General features: G+C 38.2%; 1 protein-coding gene across 1 annotated transcript in view; it reads left to right on the top strand.

Moving 5' to 3' along the window:
• The window catches only part of Actr3 (actin related protein 3), a 43,097-nt gene that overhangs the window by 20,197 nt on the left and 9,693 nt on the right, over positions 1-13,207 (top strand). The window contains exons 4-8 of the mRNA NM_031068.1: positions 2,962-3,072; positions 5,166-5,261; positions 6,548-6,655; positions 7,938-8,081; positions 11,340-11,513. Coding sequence (NP_112330.1) covers positions 2,962-3,072; positions 5,166-5,261; positions 6,548-6,655; positions 7,938-8,081; positions 11,340-11,513 — 633 coding nt within the window. The remainder of the gene's footprint in view (positions 1-2,961; positions 3,073-5,165; positions 5,262-6,547; positions 6,656-7,937; positions 8,082-11,339; positions 11,514-13,207) is intronic.

The following is a 13,207-nucleotide window of genomic DNA, read 5'->3' as shown; positions in this document are numbered from 1 at the left end:
TGAGACTTTGTCTCAAAACAACAATAAATCAGTAAAATTAGAGGAAAAATAAATTGACCCCACACATGCCTGTCACTCAGCTTTGGCAGTTAACAAACTTGTAACTGACCTTACTTTGCTATTCCATTCCTAATTACTTTCTAGTCATTCACTTAAAAGTACTTGGCCCGTTAACAGTATTTTGTGGTTTTAGTCAGAGTTTAGTACATTTCTCTTGAATGTTTCCTAATTGGTAAATGTTTGGGTCATGGTTAAAATAAGGACCTTCCCCTGGATTTAGTAGTTAAGTCTCATGAGTCTTCTGCCCTATAACTTCTTTTTCTGTGTTTGTATTTTATTCTTATTTCTTGGTTATTTACTTATGGAGGAAAATCAGCAGTCTATTAAATTTCCTATATTCTCATCTCTTGATTGCACTTTTATTGTACATTTGCCATGATTCACCATTTCTTGCTTTTTTATTGTTGGTACAGAAATCTAAAAGTCTGAGTCAGAAGTATGCTAAAGTTTAAAGTTTATTTTTTGAGACTATGTAGTGTATTTGAAGTACCTGTGAGGCAGCTCACATGTTTTGAGACAAAATAATGTGCAGGCTTTGGAGCTCAGAAACAAGATGGGTAAGGTAGAGAGAAGGGGAGGGATCAGTTACTTTGGACAGTGAGCGATGTCACCTAGGGGAGTCTACAGCAGGAGAAAAGCCTGGGAAGTGTACTAATTAGACTTGAGTGGAGAGATACAGAGAGGTACACAGCATGAACTATCCAATAAGATGTCTGCAGAGGTACCATTTTAGAAATACAGTGGAGCTGGATGAATGTAGCTTTGTGAATGGTAGATCAGGAAAGACTGGCAGATGGAATACTATTTCTTGAGGTTAGGCTATGACTTGTGGAGGGAGAGATAAAAAGGTAAGATGCAGAAGTAAGATGGGAGAGACATTTAATGCTAAATATTGCTTAGAAAACTGAAAGGGGCATATAACATGGTCTTGGAGAAAGTTGTAGGAGTGCATTCTAGAAGACAAATTGGATGGGGTGGGAGCTAGAGAAAAGGTTCGGTGGGTTTTTTCATAGGGCCCTCCGCTCATAACCACCTGGCACTCCAGCTCCAGGGGTTAAGATACTTTTTTTTTTTTCTGAACTCTCAGGCACCTGCACTCACATGTACATAACACAGAGAGAAATAACCATGTATACAGAAATACAGGGAGTATTGCTAACATTGTAGTAGAAGTTTACAGATTTGGTGAAGTAGATTCAATTTCTCTCTTGAAATTCTTCTTTGTCTGTGAAACATACAAGGCATTACCTGCTGCCTATGGGAAGGGTTTCTAGGGAAAGCTGAGATTGGTGTGGTTAGAACATTGACAGAATCAACTCTATGGAGTGTCACATGAGCAGAGTGGCTAGTGTAGATGGCCTAGACAAGGTGAAGTGTCTTAGGTTGGGTTTCTCTTGTTGTGAAGAAATTCCATGAGCAAGGCAACCCTTATAAAGACAAACATGTAACTGGTGTACAGTTTCAGAAGTTCAGTTCATTATCATCATGGTGGAAGGCACGGCAGCCTGCAGGCAGACATGGTGCTGGAAGAGCTGAAAGTTCTATATCTTGAGCTGAAGGAAACCAGGAGGAGGCTTGGATTTCACAGTGGGTGGAGCTTGAGCACTAGGAACCCTCAAAGCCCCTCATATCTAACACACATCATCCAACAAGGCTACACCTATTCCAAAAAGTCCACATGTCCCAGTAGTGCCACTTCCCATAGGTCAAGTCTGTTCACACCACCACACATGCCTTCTACTGCATGTACTGCAGCCAAAGGTGTTGAGGACAACACTGGATAAGCTATCCATCCAGTCATTGCTGCTTACGGATTGAGTGTGTGAAAGGGTATTTGTCACAGAGATTCGGGAGCTTTCTTGGTGCCTTTTTAGAAATTTCAGTAACATTTTCACAGTGACAGCTAGAGTTTGAAAAAGAATGTGTGTGATAGGTGTTTATTAAGTAGTTAGCTAGCATGGTTCAGGCACCACAGTAGCCACAGGAAAAAGGCAACTTTGAAACTTGAAGGGAATTACTTCTTTTAACAATTCCTATTGATATGCTTTGCCTGATACAGCTGTTAACAGTGGAATGGATTAGACATTGCTACTTTTTTTTTTTTCTTGCTTTAAAAGTGGATTTGGATGTTCGTGTGTACAGTGTTTGGTTTTTACATAGCAACAACCCAAATTGGCAACCCAGTTTTTCAAAGAAACATTGTCATGAAGGAATGCACTACACACTGATGTTGAAAATTAGATGTATGCTAGCACATGGTTTGGTGTGTATCCTGTGTATCCTTGTGAGTTTTAACCCTCACAGACATACTTGTGGATTTACTAATAACCTAGGATTCCCCAATTCAACACAAACCTATATAGCCTTCTAAATTAAATCCTAAATCCTTAATTATTATTCTAGCATTAAATATTGCATGTTTAACAATTTTTTTATTTACTGATTTGCTACTATTATTATTTTTAGGTGACATTTCTCTGTTGCCTAGAGTATTCTCAAAGTTGGGAGCTCAAGCAGCCTTGCTTCGGGCTCCTCAGTAGCTAAAACAGTGAGTGTGTGCCACTATATCCAGATACCAAGTGTGTATTGTATGTTAGATACACAGCGGATATCAGCTAATGAACTAATAATTAGAGATTAAGGAAATTAGGATAAAGTCAACATTTTTGACGTATTCATCTTATGTCTCAACCACCTCAATGTACATTGTAAAAATAATTTCATTTCTCTATGTATATTTCTACTTAAGCATGTATAGTCTCAGGATGACCTTGTGTTATCACACATAAAGAAATACATCTATTTCTAGTATCTACTAATGAGCTAAAAGTCTGGTTTTGTATCTCTGGTTTCAATTTTTTGACATTAATAAGACTTAATTTGTGAATTTTGTTTTAATAGTGGCCAATCCGCCATGGTATAGTTGAAGACTGGGACTTAATGGAAAGGTTTATGGAGCAAGTGATTTTTAAATATTTAAGGGCAGAACCTGAAGATCATTACTTTCTTTTGGTAAGTACACATTATGATTTATTGGGGACTCTCCCTTCTTCTAGATGGGATTTTGTAAGCTCAGGATGGCTTTAAACTCAGGATCATTCTCCCTTACTTTCCCAAATGCTGGGTTAGCCTTCTAAGAACATTTTACTATTTCTGGTATAATTAGCAAGCATACTTTATCATTTAAGTTGTTTTGTCTGAAAGACTTTGTTATGTAAAACTGTGTCATTTTTTAGACTATCTGGCTGCAGGTACAAATAGCAGTGTGGCCAAACACTAAAAATCATGTAGATGCTTTTGATAATTAATATGTAATCATTAAGCGATCACCTGTAAATAATTGTTTTGTAGCTGACAAAATACTGTGAGGGAAGAAAGTTTTGTTTCAGCTCAGTTCCTGAGGCTCACATCCACAGTTGTTTAGCTCTCTTGCTTCTGAGCCTGTGCCTAGTGAGACAGAGCATCTCTGTGGGAAGCAGCTTCTCTTATTTGTTTTTAAAAACTATTTGATGAGAGCTGCTAACTTCCTAGTAGAATAAGTGAGCGTTTCGTTCCCCTTTATCTTCTCACAATACACAATGGCTGCCTTTGTGTCTTCTTTTTTACTTGAGTATGAGTTTTGCTAGTCTAGGGTTCAGTGTTTCATTGTGGTACTTTGTGAATACTATTTGTAGCTGGACTGTAAAGTGAAAAGAGCATCACTGTGGACACCTATATGCCTACAACCTAAGTGTAATAATTAACATTTCAGTATAAGTACATTTAGCATAACAGTTTTGACATGCATTGGTTTATCCATCTGTTAATGCATTTTGGTTTTGAATCACATCAAAATAAGCTATGTACAGATGAGAATCAATTCATGCTTAAACACTTAGTATGTCCATCATCGAATAGTTCATTATTGGTTTATATTCTTTTTCATATAAAGTTTTTATAAAAATGACAAAGCTAAATCATCTGTGGATTTTGATCAGATGTGACAAAAGAAAAAGGGCCAGAGACTGGTAGGTAGGTAGGTAGGTAATAGGTAGGTAGATCTGATAGATAGTTTAGCTAGCTAGACAGACAGACAGGTGAACTGATGGCCAGATGGATACTGAATAAGCCAAATGAGAGTTTAACGAGTTCTGTTACAGCCGTCCAGCTCCACTGTAGAGTGAGAACAGCCACAGACCATACGTAATGGACTGAATGATATAGATGTGTCCCTCTGAAGTAGTTTTTCAGAATTAGGTGATTGGCCCCCCTTTAGTTTTGATAGTTGTAGATGTTTAAATAACACATTATCAATACCTTTTCTAGTTAATTTATGCTTCTCATTCTTTAGAGGCAACCAGTGTTTCATTCTATTTTAACTTTTCTTAACAAATGAGATTAATCTTGCCTATAGTTGGTTTTACACAGATGAATTCATACAAGATGTGCTATAGTAAAACTTACGTCATGCAGTCTGTCTCTTTGAACATTCTTGTCCTTGTAGACAATTAATTTCATCCCGTTTGTGGACTTGCTCTGTTGTAGGGCAGACACTTAACTGGTATAGAGCTGTGGCCTAGGGTGACTCTTCACCCAACATTTTAATTGAATTGCACCTGCATTCTAGCCAGTTAATCTTTTTTAATTTTAGTCATTATGGCTCTTGATTTGGTCCTAATTTGCCTTTTCCTGGTGACTTGTAATGATATTGAACACTTCAGTTTTTTAATTGAAAATAAAATTATAATATGTTCTGATTACAGTTCCCCTTCCCCACTGCCTCGCAGATCTTCCCGACTTTCCCACGTAAATCCATACCCTTTTGTTTCTATCTCATTAGAATACAAACAAGCATCTAAAGACATAAACAAGCCAGCATGGGACAAAACAAACAGGGAACAAAAAACAAAAAGAGAAGGAGCATACAGACACTGAGAACATGTTACTTTCATATATGTGTTGGTCTGTTTCTACTCTGTACAGTTTTCCTATAGTCTTTGTGTCTCTCTCTACCTATAAATTTAGTGCCTTATAAATTATTTTATAGATTACTTCTCCTTTAGAAATTACCTATAAAGTTTGAAATGATTTAATATTGTCTATGTAAAATATCATTCATTCAATAGACTGAACCTCCACTGAATACTCCAGAAAACAGGGAATATACTGCTGAGATAATGTTTGAGTCCTTCAATGTTCCAGGCCTGTACATTGCTGTGCAGGTAAGTGACTTATGCTTATTTAAGCTTGACGTGAACATTTCATCCAGGATTAATTTTCTCCTGAACCGTGCATATCTTTTCCCAGAAACCTTTACCATAATTCAAATCATACCACGCTTTCTTAAAGTGAAAATTTAGACACAGTAGTGCTGTGCTTGGCCTGACTTCCTCAGTGCTTCTCATTCACTTGCTTATATCTGCTCCTTTCTTTGGTGTGCAGTAGTCAATAAGATTTCTGTAGCCCAGTATATTAATATATGCATATTCTAGTTTGGGATCTAATTGTTTATTATTTTGTAGAAAATGATCACAAAACAGGATTTACCAAAAAAGTATATTTCAAAATGAAATCTCAAAATTTTTCTCTTTTTTCTTCTAACATTATGTGAAACTGTTCATTGTAAAACCTTTAAAAAATACTGTGTGGTGATAAACAGTCATTGTATTATTAAAATGATGTTTTTGTTGTTATTGTTAAAATAGAGTGAGGAGCCATGGCCTCAATCTCAGGAGTCTGAAGCCAAATGATTGTTGGGAGATTTGTTTGTTTGTTTTTGGTTTTTAATGGAGGATGGTGAACTAAATACCTTTTGGTTCCTTTCAGTATTACATTGTAAGTGGGCAAAGTTAGTTTGATCATTTGTTTTTAGTTACTACTCATATATTTTGATTTTAAGAAATTACCTTTTTTAAAAAATGATAATTCAGTTTATAAAAGTTACCCCCATCCCCACCCCCCCCCCACCCCCTGGAAAGAATTGTTTTGTATTAGCCTTGATGAGATTCTTGGTAGGAAAAATGGTGTTGTGTGTTACTGGTTTTCTAGATAACTCAGGCTGTCTGGAAGTGCATGTGGCCTTTTTAGTTAAGTACTCGTATATGGACGGTGCTAAGTGCAGATAGCATTCAGAAACTTTTGAGTTTGAATTTTTAAGAGTAATGCTTGCTGGCTCATGAAGAGTAGAGCTTGGTAGTTTGTGGTAGTCTGGGTAGTGGTATTTAAGTTTGGAGAAGGTATTGGTGTGCTTGTTACATACATGTTTGTGTCACTCTTGTTGTTGTTTTTTTGTTTTTTTCCGGAGCTGAGGATGTTTGTGTCACTCTTGCTTGTGGCTCTAGGAAGAGAGTGTTCCTTTTAAACACTGAACTTTCTAAGTATCCTGATGCAAGGATATTAAGGGGCCCATAAATTGCAGAAAGTATGTAATGTCATTACAGGTTACTTCTGTAGACTTTCACCCCTAGTAACTCTTTAAAAGTTTATTTTGGTCTGTCTTACCTTTTAGGCTGTTCTTGCCTTAGCTGCATCCTGGACCTCAAGACAAGTAGGAGAGCGGACACTGACGGGTACAGTAATAGACAGTGGAGACGGAGTCACTCATGTCATTCCTGTGGTAAGTAAAAAAATTGCTAAAGAAAATGTGAAATAGTACACCTGGGGGTAAATGGTAGGAACTTGTGAGATCTTTACAAGACTCGAGGCTGTTTCTGGGCTATAATCATGGGCTGCATGAGGATCTGGAGGGTCTTAAGAACATCAACAGTGCTAAAAGGAGGCAAATGGCAGCTCCTTAGCAGGCTGTGCCCCAAAGTCATAGTTCCATTTGTAACTGATAAAGGTCCCAGAGCTGAGAACAGGGTTCTGGACCTCACGCAGTACATGTGGCACAATCAAGCCCAGATTTGACTTCACTTAAAGACCTAAAAAAGTAGCAGAGTAATCTGTGCTGATGGTCTCAGCTGGCATCATGGCTCATGTAGGGAAGAAGATGAGGACACACAGGCAGGAAAGTTCTTAGTGAGCACATGGCAGCTTCCAAGTATGGTGCACATTACATCTGTCAGCTACAGGCTTTCTGTGTGAATAGTTTGCCTATCCAGCAACCTCACAGAAATGGAATGATATACTCTGTTCTTTGTGACAGGCTGTGTTCACTTAGACTTAGGTTTCTGAAATTATTTATTATAGCACGTATGCTTCTTTATATTACCAAGTCCTAGTTTACTGGGTGGGTATATCACCTTTTGTTTAGGCTTTGGGTGTCTTGAATATTTTATTAGGATGTGCCTAGCTTTTCATAGCTTAGTGTAATGTGCTTGATAGTGCTTTGTGGTATCTAAAATAATTGTTGTGGGCTGATGAAGCCTTGGTAGGTAAGAGAGTTTGTTCTCTTAAGTATGAAGATCTGTGTTCAGATCTCTAGCACCCACATGAAAAGCAGGTCATAGCTGTACATGCCCAATCACAGCAGCAGGAAGCAGAGACGTAGTGTAATTTCAAGAACTCAGTGGCCTAACTAAAAACAGCAAGTGTCTGGTTCAGTCAGAGGCACTGTCTTGAGGCAATAGTAGATGAAGACACCTTGAATCCTGCTGCAGGCTTTGAGATGCTGGGATTTTAGGTATCTTGTCAAACATCTGGCTAAGAAATGGATCTTTTTTTTTTAATCAACTAATTTTTAGAAATATAATTTTAAAAAATCATTACACGGTAATGAGGTGGGGAATGCTTGTGCTTGGGCATTGTGAGTGGATTGGTTTTCTCTTTCCACTTTTATGCAGGTTATAGGGATTAAACTCTGGGTTTCAGGACTCAAAGCCAATGCTTTCTGCACTAAGCATCTTACCGACCTAGGAATACTAAAGTAAATGTGACCCCTTTCCCCCTGTGCATAGGCTGAAGGATATGTTATCGGCAGCTGTATTAAACACATTCCAATCGCTGGAAGAGATATAACATATTTTATTCAGCAACTGCTGAGAGACCGAGAAGTAGGAATCCCTCCTGAACAGTCCTTGGAAACTGCAAAAGCAGTGAAGGTAAGCTACACGTATTGTGCATCAGCTGGAGATGATGCCTAACTGTGATGGAGAGGAGTGCTCCTTACTACATCCTGTCATCAAAGCAATCCCGCTAAGTTGTTTCTCTGTATTTCTCACACGTAAATGGTTGGTGATCACCTGTCCTTTGCAAAGTCTATCAATTCTCTCAAATTGAGAAGGCTAGCATAAGAGTGTTTAAACATACACTTTTGTGATTGCTCCTTTTATTAAAAGTAAAGATTTATTTTACCCAGAAATTATTACATCACAGCTTACTCTGAAGTCTGTATTTTAATCCTAACAGTTTTCTCTTACTAAAATTGTTTTGACGTTGTAACTGGCTTGTTGAGCTCTGCGGGATAGATGCAGGATGTTACTCAAGTGATACGGAACATGACAGAAACTGTGATGGGTATATGAGGTATCTGATTAGATTTTGACAATATATGCTCTTACATCATTTGTGTCATGCATGCAGGCAAAATATTTTCCTTATTCTTTTTGTATTGTTTTTGGAATTTGTCATTTATCATCAGAGCTGATATTTGCATCTCTTTGTATGGCATTTGTAGACATGTCTTTGTTTTTTCAAGCTTTGACATGAAGATGCCTTGACTATTTCCTGTATATTAAAGAAACTACTAAATGGTTTCCGAACTTTATCACAAGTTGATAACCTAAAAACTAAATACGTGGAGCCAGGTTCATACCTTTAATCCCAGCATTTGGGAGCAGAGACAGGCAGAGCTCCAAATTTGAGGACAACTTAGTTTACATAGCAAGTTCTAGGATGGCTAACACTATAGAGAGAATCTCCATCTCATAAAAACAAACAAACAAACAAACAAAAAACCAACAACAAAAAATCCTCTAAACTACTAAATACATAAAAGTGTAATTAACACTATTTTTTAATTTCTTTGGGAAATCTATGGCATTAAAAGAAAGAAAGCAAACCAAAGGCCACTGAAAATTTAGATTTATTCCAATGTAGACTGCTTAGGCTGGACATCTTTAAAAAAACTTCTCTTAATGAAATTCCTACCCCTAAGATTTGGAGATAGATATGTGTGATGGTGTGAATATATTTGGCCCAGGGAGTGGCACTATTAGAAGTTGTGGTTTGTTGGAGTGGATGTGGCCTTGTTGGAGTAGGTGCGTCACTGTGGATGTGGGCTTTAAGACCCTCATCCTAGCTGCCTAGAAGCCAGTCTTCTTCTAGCAGCCTCCAGATGAAGATGTAGAACTCTCAGCTCCTCCTGCGCCATGTATGCTCCCACCTTGATGATAATGGACTGAACCTCTGAACCTGTAAGCCAGCCCCAATTAAATGTTGCCCTTTATAAGAGTTGCCTTGGTCGTGATGTCTGTTCATAGCAGTAAAACTCTAACTAAGAAATTGGTACCCAGGACTGGGGTATTACTGTGATAGATAGGCCTGACCATGCTTTTGTTTGGAGGAATGTGCATTTTGGGACATTGGAAAGCAGTGGAGCTTAATGGACTGTCCTAGCGGGAATATGGAAAATTTTGTTACTGAGAGTGATTTGACCTGTGCAGACCTGGCCCAAGAGGTTTCAGTGGAGAAGAATTTTAATGTGTGGCTTAGAGACTATTTTTGTGGTAATTTGAAGAATGTGGCTGCTTTTTTCCCTTGTCTGAAGAGTCTACCTGAGATCAAGGTAAAGAGATTTATATTAATTCCATTGACAAAGGAAGTCTCTAAAAAGCCCAGCAGAGATTTTGATCTCTGGTTTAGTCTCCTGAAGTGCATTTTGAACAAGTGTAGCAAGTTTAGAAAGGAAAAATATAAAACATATGGTTCAAGTATTAAAGGGGCACCAGGAAGTGAAATGGAGCTGAATCCTGTGTTCAAAGATATTAAATTGAATTGAGGGAGTGGTGACCTTGGAACAAGATCCCACCTAGCTAAGTTTAGGTCTAGGAATGGTAGTGCAAGCCTGTAATCCCAGGAGACAAAGGCAATCAGATCTCTGAGTTCAAGGTCAGCCTAGGCCAGAGCAGGTTCTAGGTGAAGAAAAGCTTAAGTCTAGGCTTGGTGGTACATGGCATTTAATCCTAGCATTCAGGGCACAGAGCCATGGGGGCCAGGGAGTGGAATGTGATGGTTTGTATATGCTTGGCCCAGGGAGTGGCTCTATTAGAAGGTGTAGTCTTGTTGGAGTAGGTGTGTCACTGTGGATGTGGACTTTAAGACCCTCATTCTAACTCCCTAGAAGTCAGTCTTCCACTAGCAGCCTCCAGATGAAGATGTAGAACTCTTAGCTCTGTCTGTACCATGCCTGCCTAGATGCTGCCATGCTCCCAATTTGATAATAGACTGGACCTCTGAACCTATAAGCCAGCCCAAATTAAATGTCCTTTATAAGACTTGCCTTGGTCATGGTGTCTGTTCACAGCAGTAAAATCCCAAGACAGTATATAAGATAATGAGACTGCCCTTTTGTCCTAGGATTCTTTCCTTTTGCTAGGGGATTGAGACAGGTCTCACTATGTAGTCCTGGCTGGCCTCCAACTTACAGAAGATCCTTCTGTCTCTGCCTTCTCAATGCTCTTGATTAAAGGTTTGCAACACCATAATGCCAGATCATGACAGCCTTTTATATTTTTTTATCTGTGGTAAAATTGTGGTTACTTTGAAAAGAGTCCTTGGTGTTCAGAATTACAGAACATTGTACATGTTGCTCAAAAATTGATAGATAGAAGCAGTAGTACATAGTCAGGTAATTATGGGTGGTAATTCAGTCTTTCAGGCAAGAGCAGAGTAGCTTACATTTTTCTGTTTCTTTCTTTACTCATACCTTGATCAGAATCAATTTTGTTCTTAATAGGCATAAAGGATCTATGTTAATTTGTGTTGGTTATAGGTATTCTCTTTGCATTTGTGCTTTTTGATTTTTCCTTTCTAGAACATTCTATTCTGTTACTGAGATTGTAGGTGATGGTAGATGTTGAAGATTTTAGTTTATGTTTTTATAAAGTAACATTAAAATAGTTAAGACCAAGTCTAGTCGTTCAGATTTTAGTTGTGTTAAGGATGAGGTCAGAAACTATGTGGATGCACCATTCATTTGTACCACAACAATATGATATTCTAGTATTAAAATTTCACATATCAAAATTACTTAATTATATATTTTCATTTGATTGTTTGCCTGATATACTATGCACTATCTTTTTTTAAAAATTTTACCTAAAACAAGAGAAAAATACTTTTATTTATTTACTTTTAAGGAGCGCTACAGTTATGTCTGCCCAGATTTAGTAAAAGAATTTAACAAGTATGACACTGATGGGTCAAAGTGGATCAAACAGTACACCGGAGTCAACGCCATCTCAAAGAAGGAATTCTCCATTGATGTTGGCTACGAGCGATTTCTGGGACCGGAGATCTTTTTCCATCCAGAGGTAATGCTTGGTAGTTTTAAATGGATCGCTTTGAAACAAACAGCAAAAAGTCAGAAGAAATTCAGAGAGAAACACTCTCAGAAACTTTCTTTAATGTTCTAAAGCACCATAGTGAATAATTTCTACTCTATACCCAACCCCTGCCTACCCCCACCTCACCTAAGAAGAGGTTTCTGGTAAAGCATCCTTGTCTGTACAAACCCTGCCTCGTTAATCTTTATGTGTTTGGGGAGAGCTGAGGTTGTGAAGAGCAAGGCAAAGGGTAGCCTTTCAAGTTTGTAACAACTTAAACCCTGGGAAAGATTCCAGAAAACCCCTGTCCCTACTGTACAGTGACTGTGTGTAGAATCTAAGGAACATAATGACTGCCATAAAATAAGAAAATAGATGCTTCTGGTAATCTTTAATAATAAATTCTTCGGGTAACTTGGTATTAGAATTTAACTTTACTAGAATTTTAATATTCAGTACCCACTTATTCAGCATCAAGAACAGTTATTTTTGATTATTGCTCTTTTCTAACACCTAGTATCTGCTGTGACTTTCATGGTCTCAGATTAAGTATTGACTATTGAAAGCTGAAATTATTTAATCTTACTCTTTTGAGTTTGGAAAATAAGAAAAGTAGTTAAATGAGAGTAGTTGCTGTAACAGATAGACATACCTGTTGAGTTTATTAGAAACAGCACGAGTCTGCTTGGGAGAATCAGGAAATTTCTCAGAGGGATTATTAACACATGAAGTCAGCCCAACAATTGGGTGGGTAACTATCTTACATGCTAGAGAACTTAGAGTGTGTGGAAATGTCACATGGAGATGTGTGTGTGTGGGGTTTTGTATGAGCACAGTAATTTGAATTGAATTGGAAGCAGATGCGTTTGTTGTAGTTTTTCAGGTAAATAAATGTCTGTGTCATGGAGAAAGGAGGAGAAACAAAATGGGGGTTTTATGATTTAGTAGATACTTAGATGTGAGGGAATGTGGGTTGGCTTCAGAGTAAGTAATAACACCAGAGCACGTGAGCCTCTGGAAACTTCAACTTAGCTGTGCATGGTGCTGCAGTTTGGTAACCTTGTCACTTCAGAAACTAAGACACAAGAATCCAGAGTTTGAGGCCATCTTGGGCTCCACAGTGTGACCTTTTTCTCCCCAAAACCAAACCAGACAGCAGAGCTGGAGTGCTAGGGATTTGCAGCCTTGATTCCTCCTACCACCCCTTTAGGCATTTTTTAATTGACTTTGAGCTATGGAACAAAACTGTCTCTTCTCTTCTGCTCTTGTCCCTGTGTGTTCCCTTTGTACCCTGATACTTCTTTAGCATGCGAGTCAAAGTCAGTCACTTCTTCTGTCTGCTTGAGTACCTATCCTGTGACTTCTAACACTCTCTGTTTACTTTCATTACTGTTAGGGAGGATAAAAATAGCTCAGGAAGCTGTTTTCTGAAGAATGGTTTATTCTTAAGAATACATTAAGCAGACGTCTTGATGAGGAGAAAGCATTTGATGGCTTCCTATGGAGAATTGGAGTTGACTATGGGACTCTGTGCCCTTGTCTCCTCCTGCCTCAATTTCTAAGCTCCCAGCTGTAGTTAGTTCTCTGTGGGAAAGGGCCATTGTTATAGAACAACGTCGTCTTTGTTGTTTGAAGTCACTGATAACTTATGTATACGGAGGGTCTGCACATTCTCAACAGCC

This window comes from Rattus norvegicus, chromosome 13 (genome assembly GCF_036323735.1).
Source record: "Rattus norvegicus strain BN/NHsdMcwi chromosome 13, GRCr8, whole genome shotgun sequence".
Taxonomy (NCBI): Eukaryota; Metazoa; Chordata; class Mammalia; order Rodentia; family Muridae; genus Rattus; species Rattus norvegicus.
This window is presented reverse-complemented; position numbering and strand designations above follow the sequence as displayed.